The following is a 15,946-nucleotide window of genomic DNA, read 5'->3' on the forward strand; positions in this document are numbered from 1 at the left end:
CTCTCCCTTAACTGCAATCATCTATGGGTATAAGACAGAAGTAAAATTAATGCTGATGTTTTTTTGGAAACAGAGCCATGTGAGGCATCTTTATGGTGGGAGTTGGGAAAAGTTATTAAAGCAATGCAAAAGTACCTAATAATGTGTCACCTACTGTGGTTTCTATTTTTTCTTTTCTTTATATATTCACCGAGGAAACGCTCTTTTCATTTTTCCCCTCACATTAACATAAGGTGGTCCCAAAGTACAAAGAGCTGAGACTCTACTCCTGTGGTAGGTATTTTCATCTTTGAGTAAAGTTGATGGGAGCCGAGGACACTGAGCATCTGCCTATTTTTGAACAGAACTACGGGGTGTGACATGTGAGCACCTTCCAAGGGTGTAGTAAGTGATGCATCCCATGGGGCTGCTTTTAACATCCTCTCATTTGGAGGATGTAATGCTTCAGCCTTTGCAGGGCTGGTGGGGTGGAAAGGCTGGGAATCGTGTTTTCCCTGCAGCAGGGTCCGAGCTATATGACAGTACCCCCAGGTTATTCAGCAACTTAGCTGATTTGAAATAGAGCACTGGAACAAAATATGTTCTGAGTGATTTTTAAGTAAAAGCTAATGTGAAAATGTGGGAGCTTGAACCAATATAAACACATTAAATTTAAAAGGATTTTCGAATGTAGTAAAGAAAAAAATAGTGTTCTTGCTCTTGAAATTCCTAAAGGACACATTTCTCCTTCTGAGTCATGATTTAATTAGATTATATTTTATTAGACATTCTTTACAAACTTTAAAATACTGCTATTATACATGCACAAAGGAAAATCAGTTTGAACAACTGTATGAAGCCATTCATTGAAGTCAACCACAAAACAGGAACATTTTATGTCAGTTATCAATGTACTTGATATGTATATCTAAAGTGCATTATGTTACAAAAAATATAGAAGGTCAGCAGCACCAAGATACGTTCACAAAATAAATACATCGGTCAACAAAATAAATTATGGTAAATGTGACAATAATAATTGTCTTAGCCTTAGCAAAAAAAAAAAAAGAAAAAAAAAAAGAAAATTCACAATAACCGAGTGTGCAGTTTCAGAGAGCAATGGGGGAAAAAAAGTTTTATTCTGAGCATTTACAATATTTACAGGTAATAAATATTTTAATACTTCCCATATGTTCACTATTACAGAATACTGCAATATGTCTTCCAAAAACCTCTTGCTGAAAATGTCAGCGCCTCCTGCAAAGAAAAAAAGGACAGAAAAAGTAGGAAAAGTAATTTTCACATCAAATACATAGACACAAAATTAATAGCTAGAGTGCTGCAGACAATAATGGGTGTGCCTTGCTAGTAAACATTTGCAATAGTAGGGCTGGTTTAAGTTTCAGACCTCTTTTCAAGACCTCTATTATATTTCCTTCAATGCAACTCAGCTAGCAGTACAAAGCAGTAAAAAGATCTGCAGTTTGTCATGACACTGAGGCCATCTATTCCACAATATTGTACACTCAGAGCAACAGGAAGGGGCTTTAGTTCTCTTTAGAGCCTTACGCAAGAAGATGCCTGAGTGCTAAAGGTAGAAAAATTGTATCAACCTATAATAAATATGTCAAGTGCTAAAAGTACAAGAAAAAATACAGTTTGAGAAATGAGAAACTTGTTTTGAAGATAAGAAAAAGAAAGTCCTTATTGAACACTGTGGCAGTCATGACCCTGCTGTGTTAATCACTTGGGTAGGATGCCAGGCTTCTGACTAAAACTGTCCCACAGGGCTTATTTGGGCTATCTTTCCTACTGTTAGACCACCTGTTAGACAAGGGTCTGTTTATCTCAGAGGTATATGTTTCTGTGCTGTTGTGTACACGAGTACATGCAGTACTTATGCAGTAGAGGCTGCTCAGGTCTTGAAGTGAACAGATCCTTGATAGCATGTCTCTTTAAGTGCTTGAATGAATTAAAAGACTATAATCCTGAAATTTTCTCTCTGTGAGCCAAAGAGCTTGGTCCTGAAAGAAAACAAGCACCTTGTCATGTTAAGCTCTGACTCCTGTCGCATTCCGTCAAAGCTGAAACAGTCAGCTGTATAGGGTCCTAAGATTTGGAAGTTTTCTAAGGGATGCTGGCACCCTGGTGTGAGTTCGGTACACCTCCCTTCCTTGTGAAGGCATGAGAACAAAAGCAGAGCCTGCTCCTATCCTGTCAGTATATTACTATGCTACAATATTATTTTAAGTTACTTCTCAGCAGTGCTGCAGAAAATGCTGAAGGGTTGGGCTTTTTCCCCTTCTGTCCCTGTGAACAGCACATTTCTGTAATGCACATTGGTTCCCTGGGAAACAGCTATAGGATGGAATGCGAAGCTGTAGGATGGAGCAGGATTCGTTCTGTTGTTGGACTGATCACCAAAGCTGCGGGTAGCGTTCCACATGGCAGACGTGTGTGGGTGTGAGATACAAAAAAAAGCAAATCCTTGAGAGTTTAAGAGGGTTTTTTTTAATGTGCTTATTGAAAGGGAGACTATATTTAACATTAAGGAGCCTACTTGTTTGAAAGGTTTCTTAGGAAATTAGGTAATAAGAGTTTAATTGAATTGGAATGAGAATCTAGTTGGAGTGTCCATGAGAAAGAATCTGTTTAGTGCCTGGAATGGAAATGTTAGCATGAAGCTCCTTAATAATTAACTAGTAATATTAGGGTGTATTCAGGCTATATTACAATATGTATAATAATGGCACACAACTCGTACAGCATGACTGTATATGTGTGTCTGCACTACACATGCTTATTTTTAAGAGGGTGACATTTTCAGTTTGGCTTGGATTTTAGGTTTTGTTTTAGAGTGGAGTAAGCTACGTCTTGACGATGGGCTCTTTACTAATGACTACTTGCAAGCTGCTTTCTGTGATTTAGTCCCAGATTTTGCAAGATCGGCTTCTTTTATGAGATATTTCCTGTAGTAAGTCAAAAGATCTAGCGAGCACATTATTTTTGGTCTTTTTTCTGACCTAAACCAAAAATTTGGGGATTGAGATTGGGCGGAGGGAATTGGCACAAGGATTTTAGTTCAGTGTGTTGAGCAGAAAAGATGCATAGGGAGACAGTGAAAAGCATGCTTAAAGTTTGTCTTTACACTTCCTTGATATTTGCCCTGCTGTATTATGCATATCCACTTCTTCACTGTAAAATAATGATGCTGCTTCTAAGCTGCACTTGCCTTAGGGGTGCTACAAAAGCAGCTTCTATTGGTGTAGCATATGGAAATCCTGTCTGCACACACCTTCCTTGTACCCCACCAGCAGATAGAGCAGAAGTTCCCGATTCAGCCTGGTACAGCTGAGGAATGAATCTCGCTCAGATGTTGTCATCGCTCCATCTAATGAGTGCTGGCCCACCTTGTGCCAACAACCACATAGACAACTGCATTGAACCTGACTCCCCCTATCTAAACTACATGTTAGGGAGATGGGACTTGTTTTCATTTAAAGTTTAGAAATTATATCTTTTGCCAGCTGATTGGGATAACTACAAGCTCAATATACTAGCAGTTTCTTAAGAGCCAAACCAGCATATAATGCTCTGTGCTTGTGAAGGAGGAATTTTGTTTTCCTGTTTTATGGCTTTCCTTTGTTTAATCATCTTCAATGAATTATCTAAAATATAGGTCCTCTTTAGGAATCTGTTTCTTGCCCTGGAGAAATACTGTATCTTGGACAGAAATACCAGGAAGGTAAAGCTGGACTGCCTTCAGTAGTCTGGACTCCACAGTAAAGCTGACTGTCTTCAGGCATCCAACCATACTTGAAAGAGAAAGGCTGAATTCAGCAGGAAGGCTGAACTCAAAGGCTGAACTCAGGAAAATCAACAGTGTTATACCTGTCATTCTTTTACATATCCCATTGGATATACAACCAAAGTCAGAGTTGTAAGAACAAGAAATAACACTCAGAATGCCCTAGAATGTTTTTTTTCCCCACATTCAAGATTCCTATGTGCCAAAGACAGGTGCTATTTATTGTCCACCACAATTCCTTAACACCTGTTGAAACATCAGGCAACTCCTGACCGAGTCCCAGGGTGTGCCTTTCCTAAGGCGCTGAGACAAACCAGCCGCTCGTACTTTGCTACTAACTGCTACAGCCACGCCAACTGGTTTACAGTCAGGGATACCGAATGCCTAGCCCCAAATGTTGGTAATTCATGTAGATGCCAGCAGAAGTTGAGGTGATGGAGCACATTGAAAACTGTGGCCTGTAAAACTTAACCCAAGACTGGATTTTAGTAAATCCCACAGCTGGCGTCTCTTTCTAAGGGATTTACTGTGAGCAAGTGGCACTTCTCTTATGTCTCTATTCTGCCAAAGCGAAGGGGAGGAGGAGAGAAAATGGTGGGGGGTTTGCTGTTGAAAATGCAAATATTTGAGGAGAACTGAGGAGTGGACTCCTTGGCTTTGTCTGCAAGTGTGCAGATTTCAACTCAAGCTGAGATGACTGCAAGCAGATGAGTTGCTTGGGCACCTAGACTGAAGTCTCCAGCTCACCACCGCCTGAAAATTCTTCATTGTCATACATGAGAGGAGAATGTGTCGCCCCAAAAACAATGCTCAATGTTTTTCAGCCACAAGGTAATTGTTTCACAAGCTGGCAGAAAGATGGAGCTGAATTAAAAAGTCCTAATGGCAGGGAAAATTTTATGGTGAGAAGCTAGGCTGCGTTGTTTGCAGATATTACTAAGAGAGAAATATTCCATGTTCTCCCCCAAGGTTAAACAGTAAAATGAAAAACTGTAAAGTAAGGGTAGGAAAGTTGCCAAAAAGGGAAGGTGTTGAGAGGGAGGAAAGAAAACTTCGCTGTTTTATAGATGCAGAGCCTTAAATAAAACTCAAAGCTTTCAATCTGCTGAGGCCCAAGTGTGGGACCAAGATCTGACATGAGAGACACTACGGTTAAAACAGGAAAGGAAATTTTAACGGCTATGATGTGCTTTCCTTGTGCAGAAATAACTTTACCTACTACTCAGCTTCAGGAAGCTCATTTTGGCAGTAAGTGGTTTACTTGAATTGTTTGTCTTAGGAAAGAAAGACTTTTTCACCAGTGCAAAGTGGAAAGGGTACTTACTTACCCCTGGAAAGCACCTTGAGACTGTGCGCTGCTTGAAAAGCCACTGCCCAGTTACGAGCATAAAGGTGTGCTCTACTCCAGGTTTGAGCAAGGCCTTGGCCTCTCACACCAAAAGTTAACAATTTCAGTAAATATATGGTATGGCCCCCAAAAGGATATAGCAGAATTACCTTAAAGTGTGATTATGTGTAGTAACAGAGTTGTCCAAGAGTGGGCTTTCGGTCACACCATTTCCATACATGCCAGAATTCAGCCAAGCCGAGCGGGCTCGCCTCTTTTTCTTCTCTTGTTCCTTACGTTTTCCAGGCTTTGCTTTCTTTTTTTTCCCTGATACCTTCAGGGGCTGCTCCTTGTAGGTCTGTGATTTGTTTGTCTCCTGAGTTAGGTATCTGCCCTCATCTTCACTACCAAACCGGACAGGGTAGTTCTTCGTGTTGGTAGCAGGCTTAGGGTTAGGTGAAACCTCCGAAGTCGCACGTATTTCTGCAGTGTTGACACCTTCGATTAAATTTTGAAGGAATATTCTTCTTCGTAAGTCTTGGATTGACTTGCCCTTGTCATGCAATAGCTGGTGCTCTGATACAGCCCGTTTGCTAAAGAAAGAGAGGAGAGAAGAGGGGAAGAAAACATTCAGGATTTGGTTATTGCCCAGTACTTGGCAGAGATCCTCTCTCCTCTGGCAGTGGTGGCCACAGCGACTGTGTACCAGCTCTCAGGCTTGGAGACATCCAGTTAAGTCAGGCCGCTGGAGCAAGTCCTGCTTCTCAGAGTACCTGCTCCCTACAGAGAAGGGAAAGACCTAAGCGGGTAATAATTCTCAGCTGACTGATCACATACCACTGGACCTGGAGTTGGATTAGTCACTGCTCCATTCTAGGAAAGCACTACAACTCTTAATTTATCACACTTCAGGCAGTAAAAGCAGGAAGGCAGCTGTCAGAGATAGGAAAACTAAAGGGTCAGATAATGGAACGCTGCAGTCAAGCAAGAGAGGGAATAACAAGTACTTGTACTGGAGCCGGAAGCAGTGTTTATACAATATCATTCTAACAATTTTCTTCTGCTCAGTCATGTACTTCAAAACCAAAAATAAATACATAAAAGTACATTTCATTTCTAAATTTAAATAAGTGCAATTGCAGGACCGTAGTGGAAAAATGCTAGAATTTGGGTGCCTAAAATGTAGGCATTTCAGTCTATAATGAGCTATCCAGAGAGGCAGCAGCCTGAGCATCAGCAGAGATGAGCCTCAGCCACTCCTGTTGACTTTACTGCTTGGCCACAGTTTTAGATGCCTTTCTAGTATGCCTTTAAGCGTGAACTTTTGGGGCCAAATTTCTTGTCTGCTGTGCTCTTTGAGTTTTATGCTAGCCTTCTTCACTAGACCTTCTTCAAGGGCATCCTGATTTGTTTGAGAGGGTCTCTGGTACTTTTCCAGAGTTCATGACCTTTTGGTTCACTAACCTCTGCCTTGTTTTCAAGGAACTGGGATATGGTTAGCTATCTGTCTTTTAGAGATGTACTGGCAAAGAAGGTATGAAACATCCGAGGAAAGAAGATACAAGTGGCACCTGGATAATAAATAACCGTGAGAAAATACATGCTTTTTTCCTTGGTGTGGGATAGACGCACAGCTGCACTGTGAACCACAGAAAGAGCGCAAGCTGGGATTTTAGCTATGTTCCCATGAATGCTATAATACAGTTTATCCTTCCAATTGCCCTACTTCAGTGTGCTGAGATTGGCTATGTATCCTCTCGTCTTGCATCAGGGTACTGCATGTGACTGGATTCTTAGTGTCCAAAGAAAATGAATTCACTGCCTTGCCTGTCTTATAATCATTTGGTCAGCTAGCTGGATAAGAAGTTGTTTCTGCATGTGGGTGAAATGGAAGAAGATACATAACCATGAGTGAATATTCCTTCCTTCCGACCCATCCCTAATTATCCTGCTACTGTACCAGGTTTCAAAATGTGGTGGCCAAAGATAGTATGCTAAATGATTGGGAGTGTTTGGTAATTTATCTTTCTCAGTCTCTTCAGCCAGACTCTTTAGATTTGTGATTTGGTCAACAGGAGAGCTATTTGAAACTGGCAGCTTCAAGTAACACTGTTTTAAGAGCATCTCCTTCATTTTTGTCTGTGTAGAGATGCATTTTTTGAGTACTGGGTTCAAGCGATGAGTTCATGTGATATTACATCTCTGTTACTCAGTGTAAAATTCAAACAGCAGCTTTCCCCCACTCCGCAATGAGACTGAAAGATGACTGTTGTTTTTGCAAGAAGTGATACAGTAGGGATACTTGCTTAAAATCAGGCCTAGGTATACTCAGGTCTGTAAGCGCACATTTGACCAAACACCATCTATGTTTTAAGCGTCCCAAAATCAGTTTTGAATGACTTCAGGCTTTAGGAGAAGTATTTTATACCAATGCCCCTAAACAAAACTGCAATATGATAATGCTGAGCTGAACCCATATTGTTTCATTCTCTTCAGTGCAGCTGTGAGCATTAATGCAAGCTCAAGGTCTCCCCCAGGAGAATTTTTTTGACCAGTGCACTCCCTAAAGCTCTCCAATAGCCATCTCTAACAACCTTCTCATTAAGGGTCAGTCTGATTTGCAAGTATGCTAATAAAACTAGCACCTTGGACTCCTCCGAGTGGCATGCTTCTGTGCTGCTAGTCAAGCTGTCCATTGTGGCTCACGTTACATTCCTAGCTTCAGTAACCTATTTTCCCAGGATATTCACATGGGAAATGCAGTTCTCCTTTCACTCTTCTAGTTTATAAAAAGCATACAAAATCTCAGTGCTTTACTGAGTCTAGAACAGTATGTCTCGTGATGAGCAAAGCTTTCCTACTGTCTCTTGTAAACTACCAAGGATAATTCCTTTTATCACAGACAGCCTAAAGCTGCCTTAATCCTGTAATGTGTATTTGGTCAATTTACCCACTGTGACAAAATCTTGAATCTCTAAAGTCTGTTATTAAAGTCTGCTTGATTGAAAAGCTATTCCACTTTACAGAGCCGAAACCTAAAGATTTGGTTCCAGTACACACAAGGCAGTCAAAGAGCATTACAAGATCTACATCTTGCGTGAGTATGCATTTCCAAAATAATGCAGGGATTGACGTGTGAGGGGTTAGTGTGCCAAAGAGGGTGGGTTTCTGTTTAAATGTCTGTATGATATTTAGCATCAAGTCTGGCCCCAAATAACATTCTGCTATTCCAGATGATTGTATAACATTATGTAGTGTTACATTTCACATGACTTTTATTACTCAGCCAGACTTCAGGATTACATTTTGCCTACCAATTTCCTTTGTATGCTCTAGATCAAAAATCTTCTTAAAACAAAGAAGATGTGGTAGATACCTATCTCTTTGACCTTCTGCCTCCTTCTGCCTCAGTGATTCAAACAACTCCTGTGTTTGTAAATCAGGAAAAAATACTTGCCCAAGAAGGCTGATGTAAGACATGCTTCATAATGGAGATATCAGCAATATCTCACACTCCCCCCCCTCCCCAGAGTAGGAAGGCAATGGAAGCTGGGATGATTGCATTCATACATTGGGTACAGTATGTAAAAACATATTAGGCTGTTAGGGTTAAGATGACCCGCTAGAGGTCCCTTCCATCCTTCTATAAAATGCATCTCTCATTCAAGGAAAAAGAGTCTGACCCCAAACCAAGTGCAATAAATGCAAGCTTACATGTGGTAGGCGCTTTTGAGAGAAGGGTGTTGATGGTTTGTATTTGACTGGAGTGTCCAAAGTGATTACTGTATCCAAGTACACTATCCACATATGAGACTTAATGTCACATGGGGAAAACAGTAGAAATCCATGACTTGTGACTATTCTGACTTCTGGATAAGCTGTTCTTTTCAGGCACGTTCTTCTTTTTTTTTTCCCACTGGTTATCTAGCATCACTGAGAGGCAACATTTTTCGAGCGACAACTTTCTGTCTCAGAGCTGCTCTTATTTAACTGTTATTATCCTTGACTATTTACACTGGGTCTGATCATAAGTTCAGCAAAATAACTGGAAAGGATTCAGTCAGCTCTCTGCCTGGATTTTGCAAGACTGAGTGCCCTTGCCCCTGGCTCCAAAGGGAGTGAAAGCTGCTGAACCTATCTCAGTGTTAGGAAAAATATTTTGAACAGATCTGGGGGCATGATGTTGCAGTGTCTGGGTATGCTGATAAAAATATCTAATTTCACTTTGAGGCATTACTGGGTTTCTCAGAAGTTCTTTAGTAGCTAAAGCTAGAAATTATAATAGATAATATGCCTGGCAATCTTTTCTTGGGTCAATTTGCTATTGCTTTCCACAGGAGATTAGCCTCAGTAAAGTCTGTAGAACCAGGCCTCTGTCATTTTGATTATTTTTGCATGGCTATAATAATGTGCTTCAGTATTTTCATCCACTACTGCTTTAAGCCTTTCACTGAAAAGAAATATCTCTAGGCTTAAGTGAGTTATTAACCATTAACTCTAGGAATGGTTTGTGGTGATATTAAAACAGGACACATGTTTGAGTGTGGTGTCTGTGTTTGTGCTGTACCCACAAACAAAACTACGTGAATGCCACTAACTGACAGCTAACTGGTTTCTTGTGTGTGTTTTACATGCCATAGCAAAGAGGGAGCTGAGAAATGCATTTTGACTGTTTAGCTTTCACTTTTTTCCCCGTCAGGATGGAAAAGGGATGTTGGGAAGACCTCTAACCCTGACCCTTAGAAACAAGTGTTAGAACAACTCTAGCTTCAAAAAGAGAAAGAGTATTTCTTAGCAAATCTAACTTTTTAAAAAACAAATCTGGCTTAGATCCAGGTCGGAGTTTCTTAGCCAAGGAAATACAGCATTTGACTGTACTTAAAATATTTTCTTTTTTAAATTTATTTCTGAAACTGAAGTTTGGTTTCTCTCTATCCCACCAGAATAAAAAGGTCTTGAAAGAAATAACTCAACAATTTTTTGTTCAACAAAAAGCTCAACAAGTTTGCAGGAGTACAAAACTGCTAAGCATTAATGGGCTGGGAAGAATACACTGTAACATTATCAGCAATAACATGTTCTACACAATTTGCTGTAGGAGATTTTTAATAGCTGTCTGCCTGATGCCAAAGTTTAGGTGTGTCTGATGTCACTTCACCTGGGGGAATTTTTCTGTTGCTTAAATGGCAGAGGAAGCGCTATGTGGAGATCTTGTCCTTACGTATGTAATAAAACAGTTACAAGGAAAACCCATCTGAAATTTTTTGCTGTGTCGTGTTTCCCTACAAGTTGTGATTGGATTTTCCAAACCTCTTCCTCCAAACTGACTTCCTTTTGAACTTAGATACAGCCCCTCCACAGTATGACTGAAGTGTTTCTTCCTTAGAAAATCTGATGCAAGTCCAGTGAAAGCCAATGAGTTAGATGTGTGCGACAGCTGCCTCTACATCAGCCCAGTGGTTTCTCTTCAGCACTTTGCGTAGGGGATATTAGTATAAACCACGCTGATTACTTTGGAAGGAGCAAAAAGGTCATTTCCTGAACAGACTCTCTTAAGTTACATTATCATTTATCAAAGAATATGCTTCTGCCTCCAAGTCAGATACTGGAATCCCTTTGGATTTTTTTTTTTTTCTGAAGTGGCAGAAATCCAAATAAATTGTTCAGTACTTCAGATTCAGGATGGCCCTCACTACTGCCTGTTTCCCCTACCCTTATCAATATTGGCTCCTTGCCAGTGCCGGTGGTAGTTAGTGTAACATAACAGCAGTTTAATAAAACGGGACCCTCCCAGGAGGCAGAAAGGTTCACGGGCAGTAGCGCAGGCTGGGCAAGCGCAGCTGCATTGCTGCTCCCCTCGGAAGAAGAGACCTTCAGCTTTAACATCTCCTTCCCAAAGGCTTTATAAGTTCAGACAGCTGGAAAGGGCCCTTTGCCTGCCCCAGACGCCTCTGCCTATCGCTTAGACACCGCTGGTGAGCACCTGGGGCAGGTAACCCGGAGCCTCTCCGCTGCAGAGCCGTGCTGGGAGCGCTGCTGGAGGCGGCGACCCCCGCCCCGGGCTGCTCCCGCCGCCGGCACCGCCGGGGGGGCCCCGCCACCCCCCTCCCCACCCGCACCGGGACCCAAGCGAGGGGGGGGGGGGGGGGGAAAAAAAAAAAAAAAAAAAAAAGAGAAACTCACAGTCTGCGGCTGATCCCCTCTACTGATCTCCCATAAGAGGGCACGGAATAACTCAGCAGAAACACTGCGAAACTCCACTGCTGGAAGAGTTTGGTGAACATTGTATCCTCCGGGTCTTAAAACCTGCAAGGAAAGGGAGATCAGTCCCGAGGGACACATGCGCCAGCGCCGTCCTCAAGCAGCTCCTGCTTTCGGCTCTACCAGCTCCGAGGTTGCGAAGGAAAAACAAACTTTCTGAGCTCTCGGCAGCGGCTCACTTCTTCCAAACTTTGCTCCGTCTCTCTCCCTTCCTTGCTGTCTGCTTCTCCCTCCCTCCCTCCTGCCCTCCCTCCCTCCCTCCCTCCCTGTCTCTCGCTGCCCGGAGGCGAGATCTCTCTCAATATTAGTTAAAAAAAAAAAAAAAAATCATCTAGCTCGTATTTGAGCCATTTGTCTCCCTGAGCCCTGCACAAATCGAGTCCGCTAAGCTGCTGTCCCAGGGCTTTACGTTACAGAAGCCCTCTTTGCAGATAAGGAAAAAATCCCAAAAGCCAGCTCAGCTGCCCTCTTCTCTGTAAAGACACCCAGCCCCCCACCCCTCAACACACACACACAGAAGCAGAGATTCATGAGGGGGAGGAGGGGTGAATGCATCTCTACATCTGCCTTGAAATATACCTCTGAAAAAAAAAGTCAGGTTCACGTCCTCTGCTTCCTGAAAGTTGGGTCCACAACTGTGGCAAGGAAAGGCAACTCAAGCAAATAGCGCTGCCTAGCTGGGGAGCTCGAGAGGTCTAAGAGGAGCGGTAGCCCGGGTAGCTCAGGGGCTGGGAAGCATGTTTGGCTCCGCAGGTTGGATTGGGCTGGAGCCTGCGATGTTCACACGCTCCGAAGCAGCCTCTGGGAGACCTGCGGGAGGACGGAAGGTTTTGCAAAGAGATGGCGCCCTAGGAACATGTGCGGAGACAGCGAGAGCCCGGGCGGGATACCCACAGCCAAAAAGGAGGCTAGAAATCAGCGCTTCCCGGGACCGGAATCAAAAAGGAGCGAAGAAAGGGAAACACCCGACGGCACATGCACTCGGCGGACCCTGAGGACTCCGGCCAAGCCCTCCGCATCTTCTGCAGCAGGGCCTTTCTCTCTCCCCCTCCCCCCTCTGCCCCCATCTCTCCCTTTTTGTCTTTACCCCTAGGTCAGCGCCTCCCCTGCCGTGGCACAGTGGAAAGGGCGATCCCCCCCATCAGTGGGGGCACTTCTTAGACCGAGCCCAAAAGCCCAGCTTGGGATCGTTACCGCCTTTCCTTTCACACACCTACCGTTGTTCGTCGCAGTTCCCCTATTAGCTGGAGGGTTGATTCCTAATGATGTTAATTGCACGCTAGTAAAGGGGGGCGGGGGGCAAGGGGGAGGGCTGGGGGAAGGACCTGCCGTCGATGAACACAGGCGCTCCTCGCCAAAAAAGTAAATTAGTGGAAAGTTTTCTCCTCCTCTCCCTCTTTCGCCTTCCACTTCGCCCTCCGTCAATCTGGCCAGGGCGTTGCGAATATCTGTGTCAGGTTGCGCTGCCGTGCGAGGCGGGCAGCGGCGCGGGGCTGCGGCACCGGCGGCATCAGCAGCACCGGCGGCACCGGCGCCCGGAGCGCGGGCAACCCCCTGCGCCCCGCCGGGGACCCACCGACCGCCGCCCCCGCGCCCCGCCGGCAGCTCCGCACTCCCCCCTCCCCCCCCCCCGCCGGAGGGACCCAATTTTTCCACCCCAGGAAAAAACTCGTGTAAACCCCGAAGGTAACACAACGCGCCCCTCCGCACAGCCTGCCCGGGCGAGGAACGGCCCCCGGCCGTCACGAAGTCAGGTACAGGGCGAGAGCCGGGGGGGTTGGTGCGCCCCTTGCCCCCAGCCCCCGGCGGCTCTTCGAGAGGGAAACGCTCTGCAAGCCGGACTCCCGTCCGACGGCGGAGGCCGGGCTTTCCCGCGGGCCGTGGCCCTGCCCAGGCGGGCGGACTGAACACCTGAGGACGCCGGCTCCGTCCCGGCAGCATCCCGGGACCCCTCAGCTCCTCCGCGACCGCGCAGCCTCCGCGGGGGTCCGGTACGAGCCCCGCTGAAACCCTCCGCCCCCGCGGAGCGAGCCGCCGTCGGGCAGCGCCGCTGCCCCCGGGTACGGAGGGGTCGCCGGTTTCTGACGCCGACAGCCTGATTTACAGCAAATCCTTTCCCAACAGCCTCACAAGCCGCAACAAAACACCGAGGTGTGCCGGCCGGTTGCTCCTTGACATCCACTCCCCGTATTACGGAAGGCTTTCTGGAGAAAGTTTAGGCGCAAAGCGAACCATTTTTCTACCTGCGGGTTATTTTGCGTTTAACGACACTTGCTGCCATGATTTAAAAGCCCAGCTCCTTAGCCAAATTTCATACCACATAGGCAAATAAAACCGAAAGCGTAAGAGCTGAAATAGAAATCACGCTGAAAACATTAAATCGTTTATGCTGTAAATAAATTCCCTGAGCACCTGGTAGGCTATATATTAAAATGTACAGCTAATAGGCTTCTTTGATTTACACTGCCCTTTCGACTAATTAAAAATAATTGTGACATCCCCTGAAAATAGCCGCCCCCCTCACTCATAGGTCTGTTGCTGATGTTAAAGGTACAACGTCCATCAAATATTTTTAGAATTTCCTCTCCCCCAGAAATTAAAAAAAAACAACAACCAACCCAAACAACCCAACCCTTACAGACTCAGGAAAAATAAATAGCCTTTATAAACTTGGAATACTGAAGTTTCTTCACAATTTATTACTTCACCTTTTCCTTGAGTTACAGCCCTCTGTGCCTCTCAGAAATCACCCTGGCCAACAGTGGTTGATCTTCTCAGCAATCGCTTCCAAACCTATGTTCTATCCTTAAGAAAAAGACAAAAAATAAAAAAGTGAAATAAATCAAAAAAGTAATACTTTTCAAAAGAAATCCAGCCCTACAGAGTTTTATTCTGCCTGCAACAGGTTGGTGCTAAATAAAGGGTGTTAAAAGCAGGTGCTTTTCTCCCTTGCTGCTCTTTTTATTATGAGGAACACAAGCTTCTCCTAATATATATAGTGAGGGAGACCCTTCTCTATTGCTTTTATTGAAAAGACCAAACTTGTGACATCACTAACCACCTTCCTATGGCTGAGTTTGCCTCATCTCTGCCTCAGTGGGCTTGGGGGGGGGGGGGGGGGGGGGAAATAAAAAAAAACACATCCCAACTATGGCTTTGCTAATATGGCAGGAACTGAGCAGTGCCAAACCCGTTTAGGAGACTTACTATCACACCATGATACCATGCCCTCCCCACCCTCCTCCCCCCTCCCCCCTCCCCACCCCCCAGCCTGTTTGTCATCTGCAACAACCGGCGCAGCGCTTTTTCTCCTGCCACCTACACAAATGCTTAACCCGTGAGCAAACTCCTCCCGGTACCTAGCCTCACCGCAAGCCTGAGCCCTCCTCCGTGGCAGGACGGGATGAAAAATCCCCTCTAGCAGGGTTTAACACACACCCCCCACACCCCCCCCTTTTTCCCTGCGCGATGGAGTCCGGTCGGCTGCGGAGCGGGGGGATGCGCAGCCGGGAGGGACCCGCCGCCACCTGCAGCATCTCACCCCGCCGGCCCCGGCCTCTCCTCCCTGCCAGCTCCGGGTGTCCCCTGGCTTCGGGGAGGGTGAGAGGATGAGGCTGGACGAGAAGAAGGACCGGCGGAGCGATGCTTCGGCACAGGTGTGGGGACGGGAATCGCGCCGTCCCCACACCTGTGCCAAAGCATCGCTCCGCGCACGGGACACCACGGGTACGGCTGGTCCGGTGCCTAGGAGCGGGGAAAAGGCCCGGTTTTTTTCGGGTTTCACCTGCCGGGGCCTCGGTTACGGCAGGGCTCCCGGCCAAGGCGAGGCGCTTGCGGCGGCTGGTTGCTTTCCCAGCCGGGGCGCACGGAGGGACCGATCATTATGTCGGACCTGGAAAAGGTTTCAGCCGCGGGGAGATGAGGCAAAGCCCTGTGTTTGCCTTTCTCGTCAATTCCTCCCCGCCGCGACAAGGCGAACCTTATCATTTTAGGTTTTCTGTCTCCTCTTTCTCCCCCCTTCCCGCCTCAAAGACAATGAGATTTTGGAGGGATGCCGCGCTTGGCTTCTGCCTCCTTTTTCCATACGTATAAACAAGCATAAATCAGCTTTCCTACGAGGAAGTTGACCTGGGAGCTTGGCTGGGAAGATAAGTCCCTGTTCCAGGTTTGGCACGTAATTCCCGAGCGGGGAATGGGGCCAGGGGCTGCGGGCGGGTGGGTGACCGGGCTACCCCGCAAAAGCCGCTCAGGAGGGAAAACTTCCCCCGAAACAAAAGGCGACGAGCGGGACAGGTTCAGTTAAGCGGGGAGGAGGTGCCACTGCAGCCTCAGAGAGAGAAAGAAGGAAATAATGACTAACCCCCCGCCCGGGGCTCAGAGACGGGCTAAACCCTCAGCTCTGCAAACTTCCCATCCTTCACCTTTGTGAAGTTCCGCCTCTCCCTCCTCCCGCTTGTTTTATTCACAATAAAGCATTTTCGTCATTTCCCCTCCCGGATTTCTATAACCTCAGTTGCACTCGTCCAGGGCTTCGGTTCAGACGGGGAGTTTAACCTCCCCAGTCTTCCCAG

The 15,946-nt window shown here is 45.7% G+C and overlaps 1 protein-coding gene across 3 annotated transcripts; it reads right to left on the bottom strand.

Moving 5' to 3' along the window:
* Positions 1-740: 740 nt before the first annotated feature.
* On the bottom strand, positions 741-14,658 carry PTHLH (parathyroid hormone like hormone). 3 transcript variants are annotated; one of them, XM_064461984.1, is made up of 4 exons: positions 14,084-14,658; positions 11,298-11,420; positions 5,285-5,707; positions 741-1,236 (listed from the first exon to the last, which is right to left on the bottom strand). In XM_064461984.1, exons 2-4 carry the CDS (start codon positions 11,396-11,398, stop codon positions 1,227-1,229), a joined length of 534 nt encoding a protein of 177 aa, XP_064318054.1. In that variant the 5' UTR covers positions 11,399-11,420; positions 14,084-14,658; the 3' UTR covers positions 741-1,226. The 3 variants fall into 3 exon arrangements, with proteins under 3 accessions (XP_064318054.1, XP_064318062.1, XP_064318043.1); XM_064461992.1 differs by lacking the exon at positions 14,084-14,658 and adding an exon at positions 12,593-12,850; XM_064461973.1 differs by lacking the exon at positions 14,084-14,658 and having other exon boundaries at positions 11,298-11,928.
* Positions 14,659-15,946: the final 1,288 nt, after the last annotated feature.

The sequence above is a fragment of the Phalacrocorax carbo genome, chromosome 1 (genome assembly GCF_963921805.1).
Source record: "Phalacrocorax carbo chromosome 1, bPhaCar2.1, whole genome shotgun sequence".
Classification (NCBI taxonomy): Eukaryota; Metazoa; Chordata; class Aves; order Suliformes; family Phalacrocoracidae; genus Phalacrocorax; species Phalacrocorax carbo.